Genomic DNA, 27,652 nt, shown 5'->3' with positions numbered 1-27,652 from the left:
TAATTAATGTTACAGAATGCCAATGTTTTATTCGTATAATTATTTGAAATATTTAAATTTCAAATTTGGAGATGGCAGGGTTTGCACCAAACTAAAGAAAGTGAACGAATAAAATGCTTTATTTAACACTATGAGCCCGGACGCTTCAAGATGGCGTCCCTACCCTGTGCCAATGTAATTGAGACTCTCAGAAAAAATATCACAGTTCTCAGTTTTCGCATTATAAATTAACACATTTATATACGTATTGTACAAAGAGTGGGCTATCCCACAAAATCAAATAAAAAATGCTTTCCTTCAGCATTGGAAACAAACTTAGGCTACAATATTGGTCCATTCTGTTATCCTTGTTCACGCACTTGAATTTCTAATTCACTAGAAAAGTTCGATAGTTTTTAGTCACTGAATAACAGAATTACACATTGTTATTCCCAATACTTAGCTTTGGTATGGTAACACTCAAAACATTCTCCTATGCAAAGACCGTCACATTTACGAATAAATATGGTTGTCATTTTCTTCACAGCGCGACCGGTGTTATGTTTAGACATGTCGTAGCAAACCTTGTACGTACGCTTCGCGTGTCCTTCGCGCCTACTGCAGGTGTTATGTCTGGAAAATGATCTCTACCTACTAGCCTTCCCGCAGTTGATGCTCGTGATTCTTCAGTAATTTCGGCCCCAACACTACTCACCAAATCATCCACTAAACGTTCACAAAATTTCGAAAGGGGAAGTTTTTGTGAAGAAGCCTTACGGTGCAATATATAGGCATTCACTATGGCAAGATCAAGTAAATGGAAGAATAATTTTTCCACCACTTGATCAATTTCCTTGTGAATGCATAATATGCCAACAATTGGTCGGACTTATCAACACCAATATTGAATTTGTCATACTACTGCCGATGGTTTGGATTTCTCGTGGCTCCCTCTAGCTGCAGGTACTTCAATCATGTCATCATTTGCAGTGCTCAGCATATACACGTCTCGAACACCTCGCCACTTTATTGCTGGAAGGTGTTCTTTCTGCAGTGACATTTTTTCACCCTTTTTCAGTTTTCTTCGCGAACTCTGATTTTGGCACTCCTTTCCGATTAGGCATCACGGTGCCAGCTGCTTTAGTCTGACAGTCCCACAGATGATCTTAATTATACAGTATAAATCGACTACTTGAGAGATGATTGCAGACTGTTGCCTCACTACACTTTCATTCTAAATTTTTGAAGTCATATTATAATCTCCATTAGAACACACGCACATAAATTTGAGCTTATCTAACCGGAGGGCACGAGGAGTACGCATGTCAGCAATTACGTACGATCTAACTGAGCGCACGTGGCTACGAAACATCGTCCCTAAGTTGCACCACCAATCACAATTGATCGACAACACCACCTAACGATAGTAAATGAAATCGACAACACGTCAAAGCAAAAACTAATTCGATATCTTGAATAGCTTTCGTGTGGCTGAATTTCAAAGATCGTAGTAGTAGTATTACTAACAGCAGCACTCAGGCGCACGCCGCGTGGTAGTACTATTACTACCGGCGGGCGCATAGTGTTAAAGAGTTAACTTAAAAAACTCAATGCAGTATAAAGAGCCAATGCATTTACACAAAATGAACCAGGATTAAATTTTAAAAAATTAAACTTAAAAAACATTAAACTTAAATTAAACATTAATGCCATTATCTATGCTGCTCACATTAATCTCCCTCATCTTCTGGGTTGTTTCGTGGAAGGTTGTTATCATTGAGTTCTTTGTAAAACTTAAGCACTTCAACATTTCTCCATTGAGTCCCGAAATGTTTGGTCAATAGAGATTCAACATCTTTTGCCTTTAAATTGTTTACTATTGTACCAGCATGTATAACTTTTGGATTCATCATCAAAACATTCTTGCCTTTCTTACAAACTCCTAATTTTGTTCCAACATCTATTCTGTAGTTGGGTTCACCTTGAATTAACACTGAATTGCCTCCTTTTGATTTGCTCAAAAATAACCCTTTATGCAGCAGAAAATTTGAAGTGCCATTTCCCTGTAGGCTTGAAAATAGAAATACATTTTTTCTGTCGAAGTCGGGAACATTGTCATCTTTTCCTAGTAAAAATAATTTGCCATACTGAGAAAGAACATTATGAAATTCCTCAGGTTGTGTTTTAAGATTCTATTTTCTTCGTTTGTTTTTCAATGAGCCCGAAAACTCTTATCAGATTGTAAAAATGATTGACCTGTCACAGGGAAAATTAACTCAATTTCCTTAATGCTTTTAGGTGCCTTTGTGACAAACCATATAACAGAATTTTGGTTCCGACCCCCACATCCATCAGCAAAACACCTTATAAAAGCAACATTGGACATGTCGGTAGTATTTAGCTTATGATAAAGCGCTGATGCTATTTCATTTGCTCCTTTCGGCAAATCATTTTCAACCCATGAATAAATGTGTTTTCTGTCAATGGCTTTTTTGAAGAACCACTCACAATGGTGAAATTGTATAAATACACTTGCCTACTATAATAAGTTGCCTGGTCTGGAATTTTAGGCATAGGGAAATTTTTTTGACAATCAAAAGGGAGAATCAGCAAATCATCTCTTCTTTCATTGGTTGGTAAAATGCTTTAGCCCTCATTTTATGCAAGTTTGTTTTCTGTTCTTAAGATGTCTGGATTGTCAGCCAGTTTAATTCTCTCATCTAATTCAAAACACTTGGAACATACATCCGTACATGGGGAGCCAAATCCAATGTGTAAGGATGTGATGAAAATTTTGCAAAAGACTTTCTTTTACTCTTAATTCAGTGACAGTGTGGGCGTTATACATGCGCCACATTTTCTTAATATTTAAGTCACTACTTAAATAAATTCTAACATCAGATTTACCTCTAGAACAATCTGATTCCAGACCTTTGAATTGCTTTATGAAACTTACAATTGCATCCTTCTTTTGTGAATATATCTGGGTTCTACGGTCACCTCCCGTATTTTCTTTTGGCATTAAACCAGACTTATAAAAACGTTTTGCCACTCCCTGTACTGTGTTTTGTAATACCTAACACACTTAAAAATGTTTCCCTGCACACAGGAATTTTGGTTGTGTTTCTGTTCATATAATATACTATCGAAAGCGTTTTTGCTGCCCTGGTGGCAGCACTAGGCCTATTTCGAACTGGGGGCATAACGTCAATGTACTTCAGAATGAAGCAATCTTCTTTTATTTTATCAGGATGTCTGTAGAATTGCTCATGAAAGGTAGTTATATCAGTTTTCTTTACAGTCATACACTGGTTTTTGTTGAATGCCCACACACTGGAAGTTTCGGCCTGTCACCTGAAGCACAATATCTGTTTGAAAACAAAACACCCCTGTTGTGCAAATTCAAAAAGCAGCGATGTGTAAAAACATATTTCACTGAAGAACATCAAAACATAACCTTAAAAGATACACTTACTTTCCCCTTTTCTGTTTTTCTAGTTTCCAAGAAGCCGGATTCCTCTGTCTTTTTTTGGCCCTCTCAGGTGTCACTTCATCAACCTTGTTGTCCATTTTGCCCTATATATTTATAATAGCTACACAGTTCTATGCTAAAAACCACAACTTTCCTTACAACAGAACTACGACACCTACAATAGTCACCATGAATCAGCTGTTCTTTCCCGCACAATTGCTGCGTTTGCTCTGCTCTCTAGCGTTAGAGGAGATGGCCGGTATTGCAACCAACTCATAACCATACGCGGACGGCCGTGTTTGCAACTAACCCCAATTTTTGATGAAGTAAATAAACTGGTTGGAGACCGAGCTTGCAGCTAATAGTTTGCCACCTTGTGTAAAAGTGGATGGAGAACACATTCAGCACAAAAAGTGGATTTACATTTTTTTTTGGGAGATGGCCGGTTTTGCATATAGACGCCTCATATATATATATATATATATATATATATATATATATATATATATAAGCGTTTTGTCTGTACATTGCTCAGAATTTGAAAAGAATGGTATTTCAGTATCGGTCGTGTCCATAGTAACAAGGAAATGCACTTTTTACTTTTCCATAATTTCTGTCTGTCTTATATGTATATACATGCAACACAAGAAAACAGCTTAAGTGAATTTAATGAAAATCGGTATATGAAGTCGGAGGATGAACCACTACAATCTAGGGTATAAATCATTTTACTCACGCTGAGTGAAATAGTACTTTAGGGGAAGGCCTAAAATTTAATTCTCAAATGTTTATATTATTAGTGGTCTTATCGATAAATACTACACAATTAATGTTATATAGAATTAAATTTCCGATCATTTATGTCATACATTGTTACCGTACCGGCTATGATAACAGAGATATTCATGAATTTGTATTTTTGCTGCCAAGTTCATATTGAGGACGAGACACAAGAAAATGGGTTAACAGAATTTAATGAAAGTCGGTATATAGAGTCGGGGAATAAGAAACTACAGTCTGAGTTATAAAAAATTGTATTCGCCCTGGGTGAAATTGTAGTTAAGGTGCCTAAATTAATTTTTAAATACTTAAGTTATTGGTCCTATAAAAAAGTACTACATAACGAAAGTTATAGAGAATACAAATTCCGACCATTTGTTTTATTCATTTTTACCGTACTGACTGCGATAAGAGTGGTATTACAGAGTCAGAAGAAAACTAATTGTGAAGGCCTACAATATTGAAAGCCCATAACATTGATCAATGATAACATTACACTGAACATTGTTGTAATTTTCTTTGTCTCTTACGCTGCCGCGCAATTCCGATAGATGGGATTACTGCTGTGTACCAAGTATAACAGCCTGCCTGAATATTGGTGGGCCATAGCTGAGGAGTTAGAAAACTTTCTTCTTTTGCATGTCATTCCTCTGGTTTATACATTTTCTGATACCGTACTGCTGACAACATTGTAATGACCAATGTTCATTTCAGCTGGGAAAAACCACTAAGGCAGTCATTCTGAGGATGTAAAAAAAAGCAGGTGGACAGTGGGTGTCTGCCATTATGATATTCCCCAACCTGATTGTGACTGATGGTAGGCAAGCAGGCCTACCATTACAATGAAAATTCCCTAACACAGTCTTCATATTAGAAGAGTCTCGTTTCTAGTGTAGTATTAAGAGCTATGAATTTTAATAGTCTTGCTCACAACGTGTACACTACCTAACCTACAATTCTGTATACCAAGTAGAATTTCGTAGCAAAGCACGGGTACATCAGCTAGTTTAATATAAAATTTTGTTGTCTTCCTTCAGTTTTATTGTGTGACTTAATTTATAGATGTTATCTGCTGGTAGACATTGTGGAATAGTAATATTTCTGTAAATACTGTCCTTAAAGCCTAATTTTTATGTATTTGATTTAATGCTTCACTTCGTGTTACAGCATTCTGAGCTTATAGCTAAATAGGCATTTTTTAAATATATGTTTGTGGAATAACGCAAGAAATATACATATAGTGGTCTGAAATATGATGTTGCAAGATAATTCAGATGCTATATAGTGCAAAATCGAAGTACAAAGCTGTCCTAAAGTGCGCAACTTTGACGGATAGATGGCGACCTATATTTTTTTGGTAAAGGAGACTGCCTTCAGAGATCACCAATAAGTTAAGGGACACTGGGACTGAATATTGGCAAAATATATGAAAAATATTGATTTTCAGTTTTTGCCATACTAATTCACTCCTAACCCCTGCAGATCGGACAGCAGTGTTTTTATCTGAATTCTGCCATTTTTAAAGCTCTAGCATAGCTATTAAATGCCTGGCGTGCAGTCATTTAAACGCCCACTTTCGTTCGACTCACGATCAGCGCACATTAGTGGTGTATTCAAGCAGATTTCTTTATTTCATTTCATAGGAATAATTCAAAAAAGCCTCCTACATCTGTCGGTCTGCATTGTGCAGCTTTCTAGTTGAGGAATATGTCGACCATGTAGCCAAGAGAATGGGGAGAGGTTTGTGGCAGGTGGTACAGACTTGGAAGCCGAAAGGTGTACAACTTGGTGGTCGTACAGGTGGTTTTACTAATGCCACGATAACAAAACTTACAAATTATTATAGGAATGCAATAGTACAGAACATAACTAATATTACAGATATGAAGAAAGCAGTGTATGCCACTCTATGCTACTATGTCAACTGACAGTAAGCCCTAGCACAGGAAGTGTCTTGAAGGTTCTGAGTCTTGGTGCTTTTACAATCAAGTATCACAGCAGGTAAAACACCACAGAGCCATGACAGAATGGCTGTAAAGCTTTTAGAACCTTTAGTTGCAAAGATTATACCTGTTTATGAAAGGCTGGCATCAGATGAGCTACTATCCAGATGTATCTGGGGTGCTACTCAAAATCAGAATGAGTCTCTGCATTCTGTTATCTGGAGGAAGCGCCCAAAATAGGTTTTTTTTATTTCACGGAGGAGCATCGAAATTGCTGCTCGTAATGTTGAAGCAGAATTCAACGTGGGGGTGTAGTGCAACCAGAGAGTTGAAATCAGGAATAACACAAACTTCAGTATCTCATGCTACAGCACAAGCACTTAAAAGATGTGACAGTCGCAGGAAGTATGAAAGTCTGCGGTCATCAATGGAGAAGCGAAAGGTATGTCGACAGAAGGTAAAACTGACCAAAATGGAGGAGGCTGGAAAATAAAAGGAAGAGGGTGTCACCTATGCTGCAGGACAGTTCTAATGTCTTTAGTAACCTGAAACCTTGTAAATCGTCCATTATTTTAGAAAATTGCTTTTTTCTCTGATTCGCTTTTTCAGGCATTCACAATGTTATACGCATCATAAATCTTACTGCTTTCAAAACATGCAGGTATTATCTTCATTGCAATGACTATAAACCTGCGGATCGATTTCAGAACTTAAAAAATTGAAGATTTTTTTATAGAATAAAACTTGGATATGAAAAAAAATAATTTCTTCATACTCATTAATACAATAAAAAACGAATCCGTAGGTTTCTTCCAATTGTTTTAGTGCAATAGAATATTACCTAAAAATTACACTATCTTGATGGGTTTAATGCAGCAGACCGTTATAAATCTTGAATAATTTGCACATGAATATGTACAAAATAATATCTCAGGAACTAATCAACTTGCAATGCTGAAATTTCCCCACAGTGGTTTATATTTTGACTATTCATAAGCACATACAATTTCAAATCTGTACCTCAGTTTATATAGAATTTGGAAATTTCAGTCCCTGTGTCCCTTAACTTAACACTTTGCACGAGTGACCTTGTCAGTTGTCGATTATTTCAAGTATTTAGCATTTTCCCAGTCATTTGTTTGATATCTAATAACTAATTACAAAATATGTGAGTTTGTTTCATTTAACATACTGTATTTTCCCAGTGTTGACATGTCACGCGATTCGTTTGACAAGTATGCGTTAAGTAACAAGACAGCATAATACTGTTAAAATATTTGATTGTCCATTTTTGTTTTGTAGTTCATAAACCAGGACATTTATTTCTCTTGAGATATAGTGTGAATTCATGATATTTTGTTACGAAGGAAGCCTTTTTTTTTTAATACTCTGCTCCTGTTTGGTTGAAAAGCCCTCACACCCACCTCATATATACACAGCTCAAAACCACAATGTCTATCATTACCAGTGAAATAAGGCTTACTTCCACATATTATCTACCTATCCTCAGCTATATCTCCCTATCAGATGTTCGATGTAAAAGCTCTCTCCCCGGGGAGTTAAAGAAAGTAATAATCCCCAGTTACCAATACGTGGCGACTAAGCTGATGTCCATCTGCATCATATAAGAGCTTGAAATTCACCAATAAGAACCGCAATAGAATTGAAGAATACCAGCTTATATAACAATAACTGGTGGAGGTGAAAGTGTGAGCTCTTAAGTTGTCCCCTGTTGGCTAGTATAGGGACTGCGATGAATCGTTCGCTAGGGGCTGCACCATTACTATCTGAGGGTTGGTATCTGTAGTTGTGATATAGTTATGTTTGGTAGTGTTGTTCTTTGAAGGCAAAACTTAAGTGCCTTGCATTATTGTCAAGTGAAAGTGAAGAGCGTGTGGTTTGGTGATCGTATTAATTTATTTAGTGTAAATATAGTGCTGGATTTATAAAATTTCCAAACATACCGAGGAGGAAGAAATGCCTACTTGCTTTGTGTAAGTGCGGCCATAAAACAACGAAAGGTAAACACTTCTTCAGACTACGTAACAATGAAGCAGAAGTTTCAAAATGGGGAAATGGCGATTCTCAGAATAGACAAAGTTTTCTGATGAGTGTTGTGTGTGCGATTCACATTTTTCTGATGAATTTATTGTTAAATCAGATTCGTTTGTTAGATACTTGCGTCTAACCTCCATGAAAGCGACATGTTGGCACCAGGGATGACTTGTTATTGCTACAGACATTGTGAGGAGTAATTTTCACCTTTCTTTTCTCAAGAGAAACTCTTGGTTTACTGCAACAGCATTCCAGATGTTAAGCTGAAACTAGAGTACCACGGTATGATCCTGTCCACTGGAGACTTTTTATTGATGCCTCGGAGTGTGAGTTGAAGTGCTTCCTTCTTCACATGTACTTTTGTACATTATAACGTAAGAACCATACGGAAATCTTGAGGCGATGCTGCGTAAAATTGGCAAGTGTGCAGTGAGTTTAATCTTTCCTAAGCGGATGTTTTTGTGGGTCATAGTGGAGTATTATTTTCCGAATTTTAAAATGTGTATATTGTATTTTTCATGCGCTAAGTTATAACACAGCCACATTACGCTTCCCTTTTGGTACTGGAAGGTTGAGCAACATATGTTGGAAAGTTTTAATTTTGATATTTTATATCCTAATGTTTGGTGCATGAAGAGCACAATTCACTGCAATTTACATACATATACTATACAATTCTTCCATGAAGCAAAACACTTTGTGGCATTTTACAAATGTGAAGACAGGGCAAGTTGGCTGTGCGGTTAGGAGGGTGCAGCTGTGGGCTTGCATCCGGGAGATAGTGGGTTGGAACCCCACTGTCGGCAGCCCTGTAGAGGGTTTTTCATGGTTTCCTGTTTTCACACCAGTCAAATGCTGGGGCTGTACCTTCCTTCCCATTCCGAGAGGGCTTCCCTGTCCCATCTTCTCCATAAGACCTAGCTGTTTCGGTGCGACGTACAAGCAACTAGCAAAAGGAAAAAAAAGAAAAACAAATGTGAAGTTTTATACAAATGAAAGCATGTAGCGGGATGCAAAAAAAGGCTTCTGGCTGCAGGTTTTGCAGTAATACGTTTTTCTTGCATATCCTTTCTTTTTTTTAACACGAGGCAATTTATGGAACCTTCTTCCCTCCTAGCCATAAAGTGAGGTAGTCCATTATGGCATTCTTCTTCACCTTTTTGCTTGGAGGTCACACGTTTAATGACCAATAACTCAAGTCAATACCTGCACGTTCTGTGAGAAATTGGTTCGCAGTTTTTCAAGACCATGGCATGCAGCAGATACGAGTTGACAATGCTTATTTGAAGGAGCCAAAAGAACATTAGGGGAATCTGGGATAATTAGAACACGAGAACAATATTTCTGAAATGAAAAACAAATAAGTTAGATATCAAACTAAACAAATGAGACTCCAAATAGGGCTTAATGAACTTATTGTGACCTAGATTATTTAGTAATTTTGACAACCTATAAATGATTATACTTTAGAGTATTTTTCCATTTTTCACCTGACCTGTCCTTCAGTGTTCTATTTACCCCAACTGGGATTATTGGAACAAGTAGAATTAATCTGGTATGAGGGCATAATAGGAACATACTGTACCTTCTGTTCATCTGCCCTGAAAATATCACTGAAATTAAATCAGTTGTTCAGGAGTTATCCGTACAACAGGCAATTGAAATATCTTTACAGGTGTTTGAGCAACATAAATTTGAATTTGCGTAAAATATGTCACATTTTCAGAGCGCTGCATAATAAATAACTGAAAAACCACTATTTTCATTTATGATTTAGTCTTTCATTTCCATATACTTCTGTTTTAAAATTTTTGTTGATGTACTGAAAATGGACCATTTCCAATTAGATTTACAGGGCCATAAAATATATATCTGGTGAAAACTTCAATAACTTCTTTTGGCCAGTCATAATCCTGGCATTACTAAAAAATATAACGTGCTGTAGTATTATCATTGTTTGTGCACAAAACCATACCAATATACCACTGACGGTTGTAATACACATTGTAATACTTATAATCATTAGAAATGTGTTCCTTAGAAGTGTTGTAAAGATTGTCTTTGTCACTATCGGATGATTCTATCTGCACAAAATCACTTGAGTCTACCTATGAAAATTGGTCACTATCAGACGATGAGCTGAAATATTTTAGTTTTGCCTTCCTGGTTTTCTTACGAGGAATGGATTTACAGTTTTTTTTTTTATTGCCTGACTTCTTTGATATTTGGCCATCATTTATTCTCTGTAGAGCTTCTTCGGAAGTCTGAATTTCAGCATATTATGAATTTAACTTTGATCGTTTTAGGCCTAACTCCTTGTCGAGGCGTTCGGTTATTCTGTGCCTGATTAAGCTTTTTACTTAATGATTCTCTAAAGACACTAAAGATTTTTCTGTGGGTTGCTTGAGGTTTCAGGTCTGGAATTTTGAGGGGAATTTACTTAAGATACAGGTACTGATACCGTTTGGTGTTGAATGTTTGGAATCTCAGGGACCAGTGCCAGTGGTTGTGGAGAATTTGACACTTCAGGGTCTCGTACTTATGGGATATTATTGATGCCATTAGCAGCGGAAGCAGCAGGAATGTTTGTTACAGCTTTCGCCTTAAAGTGGGTTAAAGCCAAAGGATCAGTCTTCTGGAAATTTTTCCCTGTTCAAAGGGTTAAATATATCTTGAACTGGAGGTCCATAACTTTCCAAGGTATGGTCCAAACATATGCTTTGGCAGTCTGACTCCAGGATTTCTCCTTTTTCAATCCAGCAAAAATTTTTTTCCATGCTTGTTTTAGGCTGCGGTTGATAGGGAAGAACTTCGCCCTAAAGACAACACACTTTACTTGGTCATGTTCTAATTACCCTGTAAATGTTCTATTTACCCCCTGTAAATTTATTGCAGATCTTTAATGTTCCAATTACCCCAATGTTCAAGTAAACATAGGTGGTTAGAACACATTTCAGAATTAATTAATGTTCAATTTAACTCAAAATTGTGCCAGTCATAACTATGAAGGGGTACTTAACACAAATATTTTTAAAAAAGAAAAAAAAAACTTTTGCAGAAATTGAGTAACACTATAATATGTGGGAATGCAGAAATATCATTAGTTACTTTTTTGGTCATGGTGAAATATGAATACATATACATTCAATAACAATTAATATTAACCAATGAAATTTGGCTTGCAGATTCTGAACACCCTTAAGATGTAATTCCCTATCAATTCTTAGGATCTGGAGGCACACACTAAGACTGATCCACAGAGGCAGCTTTTTCACCAGGTAACTTACTGAGATACCGCAGTCAATTTGTAAAAAATCCAATCCTCGAAAATGTGTATATCAAACCAACCGCTTTCATTTTTATTACGTCCTCTGTTTACAGTCACTTTTAACTTACCCAGATCATCAACAATATTAGTTTCATCGTTGTTTACAATGTTTTCTGGAGAACGCCATCCAGTGATGTTTCTAATTTGTTGAAATTCACCAAATTCTACTTATCCTACCGAGGCTCTAGCACGTTTGATATTTTTCGCAGAGCGAAACGAAAGAACTCAATATCTATCAAGAAAACTTTTTAGCCTGTCTGCACCAGTCCCAATTATTTTTGAAGATGGAATTTGTGTTTCCTTCTTTGTCTAGGTAATCCTTCACCACAATTCTAATGTCTCCAGATGTTACGGGACATCCCCATACACCACACGTAAGTCCTTGGATGAGGCTGGCTTCTTCCTGAATACAAACACCAGAGATAATAGGTAAATATTAGATCTCGGTTAGCAATACCTCGGGGGGTATAAAGGAAGCATTTACATATCAGAGTCAAAGCAAACCTCAGCTGAAAAAGCTCATGGATATTCTATCTTTCCTGTGTGCTTCTTGTTCAGCTTGCCTTGCGGTATCAATTGCAGAACAGCATATTTCATTATGAACATTAAAATAAGAATAATAGTTTACACCACCTTTCCAATATTTATCTTTCCTTATATTTAGGATATGAACATTACGACAGGCATTGTAAGACCCGACGTTTCGGTCAACTGTCGTAAGCATCATCAGCCGAAATAAACCTTAGCCTAAAGGTCGGTCAGGGCCACAAACCTGGTGTCATTAAAATATATGGTAGCCTCAAAATCAACATTTACATTTAAAACATCAAATAGGCTTGAAACTAGTGTGAAAAAACGTAGAATGTTCATCGTGCCTAAGAGAAAAACACACAATCTTGTTGAACAGAGGTTAAAAACAAAAAGTACAATAGAGAGCTGGTAGTGAAATAATTAATCATATAGGATATCATTGCTATCAGTCAGTCAATCAGAATGTTCTTACATAAAACAAGTGTGAAAAAATACGAGCGAGTTTATCGTGGCTAAGTGAAAAAAAAAAACACAATCGTGTTGCCAGAGGTTAAAAGCATAAGGTAACAACACAGAGCTGGCAGTGTAATAATCAAACTCATTGCTACCAGTGAGTTAATAAGAATGTTACCGAGCTCGATACCTGCAGTTGCTTAAGTGCGGCCAGTAACCAGTAATCAGGAGATAGTGGGTTCGAGCCCCACTGTCGGCAGCCCTGAAGATGGTTTTCCGTGGTTTCCCATTTTCACACTAAGCAAATGCAAATGCCGGGGCTGTACCTTGATTAAGGCAACAGCTGGTTCCTTCCAATTCCTAGGCCTTTCCTGTCCCATCGTCGCTATAAGACATATATGTGTCGGTGCGACGTAAAGCACAAAAAAACAAACAAAAAAAAACAAACCCTATAATGTTTATATTGGCAAGAGAAATCACATATTGTAGCAGACATGGAGTAGTAGCACTTCAAACAGGATTGATCACGCCTGAAGCCGCTTATAAGGTAGAGGCTAATGCCCACTTCATCCAAAACAATGGTTAACGCCAAATAACAGGTGTCTTCATTTTTACTGGGAGTTCAAGACCGAAACGGAAGAAATAAGATGCAGAAGTGCGTTGACTGGAGTCTAGCCGTTAGAGGGGGTCTGTTAAACGTCATAGTCGAAGTTCTCACTTAGGTCGTGCCTCGCTGACACAGATTTTGACATTCGGAACTTGGTACTCCATGCACTAAGTTAAAGCATACACGCCGGTACTATGTCGTGTAGCAGACCTCTCCCGCGGTCTCTCCTGTCAGTCGCTGTGTGCCGTTGAGTTCAAACTGATTCAATACTTTGCTGGGGAAATTTTTTCACTTTGAATCATTATATCCGCGCTGCTATCTCCCATTTTTAAGAGATGGGAAGTTTTTTATGGACTAAAGTTAGTTGACGTAGTTCTGCATAATCTATTGTGGGAAATCCTTTTGGAATATCTGCAAACAGTGGTATGGCTGTTGAGATTGCCAACAATAACAAATGCTTAACTATTGAAAGTAGCAGGTGGATTAAATGATATGTATCATTAGAAGGTTTGTGGACAGATAAGATTACAAGAATCCTAACTTCATCAGTGGCGATTTTTGCGTTTTTCTCTGAGATTGAAGTCTAGAGAATCTGGAGCGAGGTCGTTAGCCACGCCTTGACATTGCTTCCACTTGTGCCAACCTCCTCACTTTCATTTATCCTGTCTGACCTCCGTTGGTCAACTCTTGTTCTTTTCTGACCCTGGCGGTATTAGAGGACTCGGGGTCTAGGGAGCCTTTATTTTTCACGCTCTTTGTGGCCCTTGCCTTTAAGGCGATAACTTTAATTTTACGAAGTGTCGCACTCCTTCCATTTTTTCTCTCTGATAAATGTTATATAGAGGATGATTTCCTGGTTGGACTTCCTCTTAAAACATTAATCACCACCACTTCCACTCTCATTTTGCGAATATGGCACTAGCATGCTGATCATGTGGTCATTCGGACACTAATTTCATTCTTACATTTATGGGTGCAGCAAAGGTTGTGCAATAGTCCTCCTTTTCACTTTTGACGGGTCTTCTATATTTATGGAAATACGTGCCGTCTTGACACAGGTTTAGCTGTAAATATCTGATATGTTTTTAATTACATGATGTATAAAGACGGTGCAATAGCTGTCGTACACTATATTACACGGCCGCATTGTTTGAAACTTATGTCGCTACATTGTAGCAGCGATTAACCCATTAGTGCATAAAGTTATTTTTTGTGTTTTATTTCAATTTAACTACACATTTATACTCCTAATATTTGCAGAAACACTTTCAAACTGTCAGAATGTTCATTCAAGTGATAGTTTTTTACACAGGCCTTCCAAAATATTGGGCGCTATGCACTCGGGTCAGTACAACACTAGTTGCTCAGAATTACATTGTACAATAATGTTGCAATCTAGACAGTGTTAACTTATCCAATTTACCCTGTACCATAATTTCCACTACAGACTTATCACAGTATAAATACTGTATGCTCTATTTATGTTTCAAGAATCCACAGAAGCATTTCGGGCAAGGTCTAAACTAATCAAACTGATGCACTCTTCGGATGCCACTAAAGGACTGAACAACTTTCATTGTGGTATACATACATATTTTTAAACACTGGATCTTCCTGATGTACCATGTTATCTCAGTCTGTTTGTAGTTCGTACCGGCAGTGACAACACTGTTGTCGTTCTGACGCACCACCAAAACTCCCGGAAGTCATCTGATTCCCTTCTTTCTTCTGTCTGCCTTTCTTTGAAGGGGGCACTTCTCTGTCTGGTTTTCGTGAAATGTCCCTGTCGCACTCATTTCCTTTAAAGCCAGATGTCTTACCAATTTCAGGGATGTAAAGTAGTTGTCAAAAAATACTGTATGTCCCCTGTTAGATTCAGTTCCACCTGCATCAATGAGAGGTAGGACTAGATTACACTTCTACGAAGTCCAAATTCTTTCAGCCTATCGTTTTATATTGCAGTTTATACTTGGAAAGGAGGAAAGGTATCCTATAGGCATTGGCAGAGAAGGAAATGAAAACCTACAACCTGTTTTCCAGTCGGTGACCAGGTCAGGGATGGAATGAATGAAGCCCCAAACTTGTGGCGAGGATAGGAGTTGTGCCGGCTGCTGAGACCTGTCTCCCTTCTCTGGGGCAATGATTGACTGACAGATGAAATGTTAGTGGAGTGTGTTGATGGAATGAAAGGTGGCAGGGAAAACCGGAGTACCCGGAGAAAAACCTGTTCTGCGTCTTTGTCCAGCACAAGTGTCGCATGGAGTGAGTGGGATTTGAACTACGGAACCCAGCGGATGGAGGCTGACGCGCTGCCACCTGAGCCACGGAGGCTGGCAGATATAGAAGTCGATCGGAATTTCACAATTTTGCACCCTCATTGGATGTGTTTGTGGTGGGGGCGTTGAGGAGACAGGAACACAGTCACTAAATACTAAATGAGGTGAAGATTGTGATCTTGTCCATTTTGGGGTTATTTCTTGTGTGTTACAAATCAACATACTAATGTTTTTGAATTTTCTATCAGGGATATCTGAAACTGAGGCACGGGCTCAATCTCCTGTATGACTATTTTATATGACAGCTTCCTTTTGCATGGCTTACTGGTTTTTTGTTCTATCTGTAGAATTTTCAGTAATATTTTGACTACCACAGGACCTAGCCTTCCCTTTTCTCAAATGCTGTTGAAGCAATTGCCCGTCACATTTACTCAGAAATAGCTATCTACCAAGGTAATTTTGATTACCCTCATAACAATTTCTTATCAACCTTTTCACATCCGTCATCGGGTGATTTGATGTGCTGTTCCTCTCCAAACGTTGGTTCTTCCTGTAAAACTTCCAATATTTCACTCACCACACTAGTAAGGGAATACAAATAATAGGACTCCCTGGGAGCAGCGTCAGATTGTCAGGACAGCTGTATTTACAAGCCACTGTCACGTCAATAAGACATGATTGATTTTTTTGTGTGTCGGTAGATTGATAGGATTGTCAACAATATGTCCATCCCTTAGTTTACAATTATTGGAAATATTTGTGAAGTCATAAATAAAAATCTCGCCTGTTGCTAAAAACTCTGTACTATCTTGCATCCATGCTCGTGATATGTACGATTCGTCAGTGGATGGTAAGAATGAAGAATGACGTATTCTTGGTTCTTGAAACGTACAACCTTTCTGAAGCACAACGAAGTATCACGTGCTTAAAACCATGCATAAACATCGCACATTTTATTTTCGGACGCTAAGCACTTATAGGTCAAAGAAATGAAAGGTGCGTGGAAGGAAATTTTTGTGGCCTGGCACCAACCAATCCCTAGGTAGGATTTTTTATGTACATAAAGTAACTTGTATTTACATCATTTTCAAAGTTTTCCATGGAATAAATGGATCCATCTCCTGTTTCTGATAAAGCATAGGGGATGAGGTAGTGAAATTATAGGCAGGTTTTTTTGGCCAGATCTCCTGTCCCCAACCTCAGTTCAGTAGTTAATGAAGATGAATTGAATGATGAATGAAATTAGGTAAAGAGATTGAAGGAAACTTTGTGGGCTACGAAAAGAAACTGTTCCTGTACTTTGCTGGACGTTAAAATGGATAAACACAGTAGTTAATGATTATCAGGACAGCCATTGTTTTGTTGCAAACCCAGTTTTCTCCCCATTGTAAAGTTAGGTTCCATAGCCTCAGCTCATAAACACACACACATTGTAAGTATGAATGCGGTATTTCGTTGTGCCGTAGGAGCTTTATCTTGGCATCAATAATTCACGCGCGAAGGCTCTCCAACCCTGCGTTTTGAAAGAACAGTGGCAGTGATAACTGGCAAGGGTCGGTTATAGAGTTAGGAAGACGAACGTTTCTGGGTTGGAAGTATGGAATAAAATGGAAACCTTGAGAGGACTGCAAAGGAATCTTTTAATCTTGTGTTTGCAGGATGCAAAGGATGTGAATATGTCAATATCAGGTACTGAGTCACCAAGAGTTGGCAAAAGGTTTAGCGTTGTTGTAAGGTTAGGCGCGGACAGGACGCACGATGAATGTACCGGTTGCGTTCAGGCAGGGGAGAAAGTGTGTAGGGAAGTTTGTAGGATGAGAATTACATTTGATGTAGTAATATTATTTTATGATTGTTATATAGACCAGAGAAATGTAAACGGCATCTCAGGTCAAGTGTACCCAGGTAGTTCAAGATGTTTGATTTAGTTTTGTTCTTAACAACAGGATTGGGAATAAACTGTGAAAGGAAAAGTCTTAAAAAAATTATTTATTAGGGATATGTTTGTGATAGATGAGGACCAGGTAGAGGAAAAAGTCAATAATGGGAAAGTCTAATTTTAAGGTGTTAATGTCATTCATTTCAGCGAACCTGTAAGGAATGCCTAGACTAAGCCTAGCTTGGAATTTTATTGACAATATGTGCAGAGGTGGTCAGTTTACAGTTGATTATAACACCTAGGTCTCTTACCTGAGAAGCTGATAAGTGTGTGTATGTTCGTGGTTGGTGTAGGTGGTATTCATTCCTTGCTTTAGCAATGAAAAAGATATGCACTTCTTAACGTTGCGAGAGAGATTCCATTTCTTAAACGAGTCACCATACCGCACGAATTAAGAACTGTCTATACTTCATCACAATCATCAGCGTAAACACTTGCCTTAGGATTTTCAAGTCATCGTCGTATAAGAGGGAACACTGACTATTTCGGATGCAAAGATTTATGTAGTTGATTTAGAGGACGTAGAGTAGGGGTCCAAGGATACTCTCCTGAGATACTCCTGATAATACAGATATCTGTGATGAGGCAGATTCAGGAAGAAACTCTTTGTCTGCTGGAGAGAAAATTGGTTACCATCGACAAGATGTTAAAATAGGTAGCGAGTTTATGACGAGATACTGCTTGATCCATTGATTACAATGTTTTGGCCAGATCTATATATATATATTATATATATATAGATATTATATATAAAATAAGAGTTTTGTCTGTACATTGCTCAGAATTTGAAAAGAATGGTATTTCTGTATCGGTAATGTCCACAGTAACAAGGAAATGCACTTTTTTCTTTTCCGTAATTTCTGTCTGTCTGTACACGCATCAATAGAAAACGGCTAAAGAGAAGTTAATGAAAATCGGTATGCAAAGTTGGGGAATAAGTCGCTACAATCTAAGCCATAAATAATTTTATTCACGCTGAGTGAAATGGTAGTTTAGGGGAAGGCCTAAAATTTAATTCTTAAATATTTATATTATTAGTGGTGGTATTGATAAATACTACATAACCAAAGTTGTATAGAATTAAATATCCGACCATTTATGTCTTATACATCTTTACCGTACCGGCTATAACACTGGAAGTTCAGTCGAACTCTTGAAGTGGTTGCGGTGTAAGATCTGTTTCCCCATAACCTTCACCATCCGAAATATCAATGTCTGATATATCACACTTGAGAGTTTCAGTGATATCCTTTTCCGACAAGTCTAATGAACAATGAAACGTGGTAAAATATAATAAATGGGGTTATCACACACACATCCCACATACATACACACTGCTCGTAGCCCATCATTCAGTCCAACTAGACACATATCAAAGAAACACTACATTAAGAAGGCCCAAAACCCAATGTCCCCTATAGGGGACATCAAAACTTAACATGTACTAGATCCAAAGTAAGATTTAGTATCAATCGTTTTTCTGCCAACGTATATTACAAAAACTGATGAGTGATTTGTGTTGCCATTCAGTAGTGTGAAATACTGAAAATGTGAAATTCACCTCTGCTTGCAGCACATGTTCGGCTAGCAGACAGTTCTTCTGAATTGTGTTACCATCCAATAATGGTTAATATTTGGCGCTAAAATACGGTTGCCTTACTGAGCTGCATTCTTGAGAAAGGCAACAATGCAAGAACACAACAGTGGATGTAGAAACGATCACAAGGATATTACAAAATTAAATGTGCCTTATAGGGGACAGCGGGTCTGAGGAGGTTAATTATTACAGGGGCAGATAAAGCTTCGCCTACTCTAATTCTCAGAGATCTATTTTCTAGAAATATAGCAACCCATTCAGTCAGCCTTTTGTATAGTCCAATTGCACTCATTTTTGCCAGTTATCTCCCATGATCCACCCTCTCAAATGCAGACAGATCAATCGCGATACAGTCCACTTGACCTCCAGAATCCAAAATATCTGCCATATCTTGCTGGTATCCTACAAGTTGAGCTTCAGTGGAATAACCTTTCCTAAAACCGTATTGCCTTTTATCGAACCACTTACTAATTTTGCAAACATGTCTAATGTAATCAGAAGAAGGCCTTCCCAAAGCTTACATGCAATGCATGTCAAACTTACTGGCCTGTAATTTTCAGCTTTATGTTTATCACCCATTCCTTTATACACAGGGACTACTATAGCAACTCTCCATTCATTTGGTATAGCTCTTTCAACCAAACATTAATCAGATAAGTACTTCAGATATGGTACTATATCCCAACCCATTGTCTTTAGTATATCCCCAGAAATCTTATCAATTCCAGCTGCTTTTCTAGTTTTCAACTTTTGTGTCTTATTGTAAATATCATTGTTATCATATGTAAATTTTAATACTTCTTTAGCATTAGTCACCTCCTCTATCTGGACATTTTTCTTGTAACCAAAATCTTTACATACTGCTGACTGAATACTTCTGTCTTTTGAAGATCCTCACATTCACACTCTCCTTGTTCATGAATTATTCCTGGAATGACCCTCTTGGAAGCGGTTTCTGCCTTTAAAGTACCTATGCATACCCTTCCATTTTTCACTAAAAGTTGTATGACTGCCAATTATGCTTGCCATCAGGTTATCCCTAGCTGCCTTCTTTGCTTGATTGTTTCCTAGCAAGTTCCTTCAATTTCTCCTTCCACAGCCATTTCTAACTCTATTTCTTTCCAGTCTGCACCTCCTTCTTGCTCTATTATAATGAGGAGGGTCTTTATCATTCCTTACCACCTTTAAAGGTACAAATGTTTTCACATACCTGAACAATTTCGTTAAACCGATCCCAGAGTCTGTTTACATTCTTATTTACTGTTTTCCACTGATTATAATTACTTTTTAAAAACTGCCTCATGCCTGCTTTATCAGCCATATGGTCCTGCCTAATAGTACTGCTTTTAAAACCTTCTGGAGGACCCTTCATGCAACATTAATCCCTTCAACTATTTGTTTAGGTCTTGCAGACTGTACACTTGACATAAAGTTTGCAAACAGAATGTTCAGTTTTTCTGTTAAGTTCTAGTATGTTCTCCAGTATTTTATATGTAACTTCTAACTTATTTCCTATTTTTTTTGTGAAGGTATTACTGTCATGAGGTTTATTTTGCATTTGTCCTAAACTACATTTACTTTTTTCAGACAAGAAAGCAAAGCAGGCAGTTACTGCTAGTAGCAGCCGTAATTTATGGGTTAGTGGACTATCATCTTCTACCAGAGCAACTGATCTGAAACAAGTTTTCTCGAAATATGGCAAGGTAAGAATTACTCATTAAGGGATATATCGTAAGTCATTCTCTATGGAGGAGTTTTTTTATTACGTAAGTAAAGATTTAAAATGGAATTGCACTATATGATGTGTTATATTTTATCATTTTTACTGACATGTTCATAGACGTACGATTCAGTCCCTCTTTTCTTTCCCTGCCCTGTCATTGTGTTTATCCTATAATTTATTTTTTCATTCATTTTCAGGCTTTATATGTAAGGCTCGAATTACTTACATTGACTACTATTGAGTATGCATTTCGTACGGCATATGGCGAAAATTCCTTTGTTATGACAGGGTTTTTTTTTCTGTCCCTTCAAAATTAGTATTTTAAACTGTGTATTATCCTTCCGTTACGAGAACCCTATCACTGATGCACCTGTAAGTATGTGCAATTAAGCATGCATGATTTTCTTCTGCTATCAATATATTTTACACGCCTGTGATCATCTTGAATGCAATACCTCATCTGCAGTAAGTTCACAGTTTATCACTGAAATACTAAAATATTTTGTCGGGTTCTTTTTTATGGAAAGGTTCGTCCTGGTTTCAAATTTGATATGCAGCTGGAAATCAGGGTCTCCTACGTCCCCTTGCATCCCAATTACTATATGGATTGATCGGGTATCTCAGTTGTTAATATTGACCAGGTCTTTTACAAGACAGTGTTAGAAATGTGCAAGATAAGTCTCATTAAATTGTGGCTGAAAGCAGATATTTTACCTCCATCCTATATTGAACAGTACAACCAGTTCCTGAGATCAGAGCCACTGATTATGCTACACACCTTTTTGGATTGCTGGAAAGGAAAGTTGAAATACTGTGACAGAACAACTTTGACCTTGCCCCTGTGTTGTTTGGTTGCCAGTTACCAGTTTTGAAGCAAATGCGATTGAGCTTATCTTGGCTTACATGCACGGAGAGGTGGTGAAAATCAATGTAGTTAGTGTTATTGAGGAAAGTAGTGTTGTATATTTCGAACCGTAAGACTCTTTTTGTTACAATACAAATACAGTGGAACCTCGATTCTCCGTTTTTGGAGGGACCACGGAAAAAAAAAACGTACAACACGGGAAAACGGAAAATCCGGGAACGAATGAACCATCAAGAACTTGGCTCAACATCACAAAAATGAAATATGTATACTTATAATCTTACAAACGCCCTTAAACCAAACCAAACTACAGCCATAATGGGCCTTCTCCCTACCAAGCGACCGCCCTCGGTCCGAAGGCCTGCAGATTACAAGGTGACGCATGGTCACTCTAACGAATCCTCTTGGCCGTTATTCCTGGCTCTCTAATTCGGGGTCGCCATATCACCATTAAATAGCTCCTCAATTAAACGTAATCCTAGAATGACTGGACATGGAACCAGCCTTCATATCCAGGTAAAAACACCTGACCTGGCTAGTAATCGAACCCGGGCCCTTCCGGGTGGGAGGCAGGCAAGTTAGACCGTGGGGCTGGCTTCAAACTTTTATTACCGGTACTGGTACACGACTTAAATATCGCAAAACTTTACATTCAATTTTACCGGGGAAACTTCGTCAGTTTCCTCCGAAAACTTTGTCATATTCCTTTGAAAACTTATTTCAGTTCAGCCAAACTCTTTGAAAAATCTAATACCGGTACCTGTAACGCCAAGCCTAACAACAATCGACCACAAGTAGTTCTTCATTCGCTAATCGAATAAAATTAAGCACATTAGGTACCAAAGCATCCAACATGATGGCAAATTCCTTTTTTTCTTTTTTTAAATCTTCCATTGTAATTTGGTCACCGATATAATGTTCTTAGTCAGTTTATGGAAATCCTGTACCGCGCAAATTAGGCCTACAGTGACTTTTAAAGGTTATGTTGAACTCGAGAATATGTTTTCTGAAGTATCAATCCTCAAGTTCTCGCATGCATTATATTTAGTTCTGCCCGTCACTAATCACAATCAAATTGGAAAGAGAAAAAATATTAACACTACTGAAATTACGATTATTTGCGACCTTGAGCTCAGCTGGAAAGCACGCTTGCTATACAAGTCAGTAAGAGTGCGAAATGACACAAAATTTTAAATGTAACGTGCACAGATAAAACTACTGCGGGTTTTATAACATTTTAACCCCAAAACCTGCCATTCCCAGTCCTAAATTAGGACGGAAACTGTAATAAGCAATTCCAAAACCTCCCATGGCTTTATGTATGTAAGGTGCAACATCTGTTCTGGTCTCGATAACATAATCATATACGATAGTATTGAAATACTAAATTTGTGTTACTTAAGAAGGAGCAGTTTCAATTCCTGCCTGAAAGCCCAGTGACTGTACTGTGCCCTGAGGAAAATGCCGAAAACTGTTTGGCGATATACTCGAAAAAAGTAAAATAAAATAAACGTCTAACCCTGGATATAATGTAGACTTTTGCAAGTACAAACATTTGACGAAACTCGTTCCGTCTCCAAATAGAGGTGTCAAAATCCACTCTGTCTCCTTCCACTCTCCACATTCTCCTCCCAGTTTTCGTGGGCACTTTCTGCTTTATGATTTCCGATGATTTTCTAAACAATACTACCCAAATCCAATGCTAAGATTATGGAGGTTTACCGCCGATCGCTTTTCCAGTACCGTACACTACTTCTTCAAATTACCGGTACGCCAAGATCTTTAAGTATGCCATAGCCGCCCTTTCGTAAGATACAGTATCTTGGAAAATGTGTGATCGAGGATTTAGCGTAGATGGGACTGAAATTTCTGGACGGTTGATCCGGAAATCGTTTCTTCGAGGAACGGATAATGAAGGATTTTTACGTGATTTAATTAGGATGCTCGCGGGACTACGTAGTTAGAACAAATAATACGGGAAAACTTACTTTCTGAGAATGTATAATCGAGGTTCTACTGTACTACCTAAAATATGGTTGCGCCTTACGTTCCGAAGGTCTGTCATACTTCGTAACTGAGTTTACGTGACTTGCTGCAGTAATGTCAGAATGTTCCTTACAATGCTCTGAGCAGTTGGACCCTTTTATTACTGCAGCTATGAAACGGTGGCTATGGTACACCTGCATTTGTTTCACAGGAATGAGAGGTGCCAGGGAAGTTTTAAGGAGACTTCTTGTAACTCCTTCCCAATCTTTGCGGGCAAACACAGACCTGCAGCCTTGACTGCCGTTATTGGCTAGTGGCTAGTTCCGGGAGTGATATTTTACTGTACAGAGTTCAGTTGTACAGAAGAGATTTCTTTACGACTTGGCATTCAAATTGAAATTTATAGAATAGGCAAAACTGCATGGTAATAGGCCACCGGTTAACATCCACTTCTTGGAACATGACACCACGACCAGGTGTTAAGGCATGGTCAGCATAAGCTGATTTATGAAGTTGAATCTGATACACGTATGTTGTTTGATGCGAGTACATACCGTTCTCGAAGGCTGCCCAATATAAACCTTGCCACAAGTACAGGGAACTCTGAAAATACCAGGTTGTTGCTATTTAGGCAAGCTGTTCTTAGTTGGTTGCAGAAGTTGCCTAATCTTAATTGATGTTGCAAAAACAGTTTGTACATGGTATCTACGTAAGATTTTAGCAATACCTTCCGCCATGTTATGTAAGGTAGGTAAGCAATACCTTTTACATCCTTTTCCTTAAGTCGTCCGATCATGCGTTGATTTCAGAACCGTTGAGATCAAAGCTCTGCTTAACTGTTGCTTTCAAGGTGTTTATTTTCTCTTCTGTAACTGACACTTCACAAATTCTCCTGGCCGTGGTAGTGGATGTTCTTGCCTGTTTAACCTTCTTGGGCCCACGGTTCAAGCAAAATTGTTTTGAATGCAAATTTCAGAATTTTGGTATGCTAGAAATATCAGTTTTACAAAAAAAAAAAAAAAAAAAGACACGATATTGAATTTGAAACTTACTGCCCCAGTACTGTATGTAACCTGTAGGTTACAGTGAGTCTTAATGTTGGTCATGGAAAAGTATGTGATATTTTCATTCTACAATATTGGCTACTTTAAAATGCACTAAAGATAAACATCAGTTCTCTATATTAAAATACCTCATAATAAATGGAGAAAAATCAACTTTCATACAAATTTAGGTTGAATGAGCCAACACACTAAAAGTACACGAGTCAAATACAACAAATCATAATTCATGGAAAACTTTGTAGCAGTTCCGATTTGCATTCATACACATAAAACACCATACAAGTGGAACACATGACCCTACATTTAGGACTGTCACACCCTGGCAGACGGCAGCGGGAAGGCTTCACATTTTCCAGGATTTCTGGCAGATGATCAGCATTCTTTTTGCGGAGGCTGTTGTGAGGTAGGGATGTTGCCTTTTTTTTGGAGGGAGGGGGGGGGGGAGCATTCCAAATGTGGTTCTGTTTGTTTCATCTTTCTCTATCATCTCAACTTGTGGCTGCGAGTTCATTAGTGAGTGAGCCACCTCTACTCGAAAGGCCAAAAAGTCTAGCTTCTCCCTCTTGAATGTTTTTTCTGCAGCATCAGCTCGTCTATGTTCTATCCACGAAGCAGCCAGAGCAAAATCAATCAGGTGGAATATCAATTGTACGGTCCATTTTTTTGGTACGAGCAAGAATTCGATACATTGCTATAACTCGATCTAAAAAATCCACTCCTCCCATATTTTCATTGTATGAGAGGACAATCTGAGGACTATCTACAAAAATATATATTCTTTTGTTTTCCTGCACCAGCGACGACACTGACTCACTGGCTGAGCTCCTACTTCACTGGAAGTTAAGATGACAGGCTTGTTGTCATACCATTTAACAATGGCTACTCGACCGTCATCTCTCACTAACATACGAGTTCCTCTTCCTGCCCTTCTCATTTCAGAATCAGTCTGAAGCTCATCAGTCTGTATCCTGTTTTTTTGCAAAGTTCCTGTGCCTTGTACTTCACACTCAGTATGGAGAATATCCAACAGATGAACTGAAGTGAAAAATCTGTTCATGTATACTGCCGAGCGGGGTGGTAGAGATCCACATAATCGAATTACCACTTTTGCACCGATATCCAGATTTTGAAATACAGCATCATTCTGAATACTATCTCCCTTTCCTTCATACCAAAAAAAAGTCAAATGGTAGCCCATCTGCAGCAGAACAGACAAAATTTTTCAGGCCACATGGATTTGGCTTTCCTCTGACAAACTGACGCATACCTACCTTCCCCCAGAATGGTACTATTTGTTCATCAATGGAGTGTTGAGCACTTCGAGGGTTATCTAGGCAAGCCTACTGAATGTTTTTGATCTGTGGTTTCAACTTCCAATACTTGTCGCTCAATTTTTCATTTGCATCCACTTCTGTGTCATCTACAAGTTTCAGGTTGCTCCTTATCTTGAAATATCTTGCTCTTGATATTTTGTCCACAATCTGTGGGACCCGGGTCTTCCTGGCCCAATACATTCGTATACGGGGATATTTCAAAGAAGACATAATAATCGTAGCAGCGAAAAAGTTCCTCATCTCTTCTACTGTGGCATCCAAACAAATCCCTTTGTCACGTAGGTATCTGCGGTTTGTAAACTCCGTCAGCGTGGCAAATATGTTGCTTCCAACGTATCTTTAGAATCTTAAGAGAGGGGGGAGCAGTTTTGGCTCTTGTACAGGTTCTGGTGGAGATGCTGGGGGAAAGGGTTCAAATACATCACACCTCTTCCAGATACCCTCATACTAGACAGACACGTTCTTGATCATTTTCACCTTCGCCATCTTCTTCATCCTCCTCCTGAACACGTGTCCCGTCGGTGGGTACAGGAAGTAAAGTGACGAAAGTTCATTCATCCTCGTCAGAATTGTCTGACATATCGGACACGTCCCCATTAACAATTTCCAGAATCGCATTGGAATCGAGGCCTAGAAAAAGAAACTTTGTATAAAATATTACTTCAAGTGAGACCTACTGTAACCTATAGGTTACATCAATACAAGATAAGCCACTGTTCGTTACACTTTGCCGATTCCTATAAAATTACTCATGAATTGCGTATTAGTGAACTTGTAGAATCATTACTACTCTTTTTTAGAATACTAGAACTATTATTATTACTGGGAAAGTGTACTTACTTTCACTGTGATGCGATTTCCGTCAATAACTAGTCGACTCCATTTTATAAACATTCGTTGTGACCAACTGTGGCGAGATAAGTGTCTGCAAGTCAGCGTAGCCGATGCTGCACTCTCTGAGATGGTATTGGAATCATTAGTAGTGGCCTGCACTGCTTGGCGACCGAGATAAAAAATTGGGAACCTATGTAACCTATAGGTTACGCTGGGCCCGAGGAGGGTAAAGCAATATCGCCCAAGAATCATCAGGGTGGCAGTTGAAATACTTGAACAGCCAGGATATTTCAACCGCGATACAGGCTGTAACCTCAGTGAATCATGGCTACCTATTATCAGAACCATTAGGCTTTACTGTTGGCATTCGTTGTCTGTAGCATGGGGCTAAAATGGTGTCCCTTTTACACCTTAGGGCACACCTTGTTGCCTTCTCCTAGCTACCTTTAATGCGCCGCTTCATTTCTCTGTTATCTCTTAATGTAGAAAACAAGGTTCCTTTTGAAACGCCTAGTGTGTGTTCATACACGGCATAAGTCCAAAGTGTACTTCATGAATAGTTACACGGGCTGTGAAAGTCTAAATGATGATATTGTTGTTATAATGTGCGTAATGTGGAGAAATAGTCTGCTGCAAAAATGTGAAATGGAACATCTGAGAGAATATTTCTATGCCATTGTTTCAGTTGTGATAAAAAAGCATATTTTCACGTTATAATTTAGTATTCGATTTGCAAAGAATTAGTTATGAATCATTCGAAGCCTTTTATTATTCTCATGTTTGGTATAATTGCAGAAGTTGCTCAATAAACACCTAATCAACACAGTTGTGCTGGTACCATTCTGGCAAAACTGTAGCAGAAGAAATTTTTTAGTGTTATCTCCTT

General features: G+C 38.2%; 1 protein-coding gene across 7 annotated transcripts in view; it reads left to right on the top strand.

The window, feature by feature from the left end:
- Saf-B (Scaffold attachment factor B) overlaps window positions 1–27,652 on the top strand; it is a 307,055-nt gene that overhangs the window by 112,670 nt on the left and 166,733 nt on the right. For all 7 annotated transcript variants that reach the window (XM_067138304.2, XM_067138300.2, XM_067138303.2 and 4 more), the window contains one exon: window positions 20,548–20,663. In XM_067138304.2, the coding sequence (XP_066994405.1) occupies window positions 20,548–20,663 (116 nt within the window). The remainder of the gene's footprint in view (window positions 1–20,547; window positions 20,664–27,652) is intronic.

This window comes from Anabrus simplex, chromosome 1 (assembly GCF_040414725.1).
Source record: "Anabrus simplex isolate iqAnaSimp1 chromosome 1, ASM4041472v1, whole genome shotgun sequence".
Classification (NCBI taxonomy): domain Eukaryota; kingdom Metazoa; phylum Arthropoda; class Insecta; order Orthoptera; family Tettigoniidae; genus Anabrus; species Anabrus simplex.
This window is presented reverse-complemented; position numbering and strand designations above follow the sequence as displayed.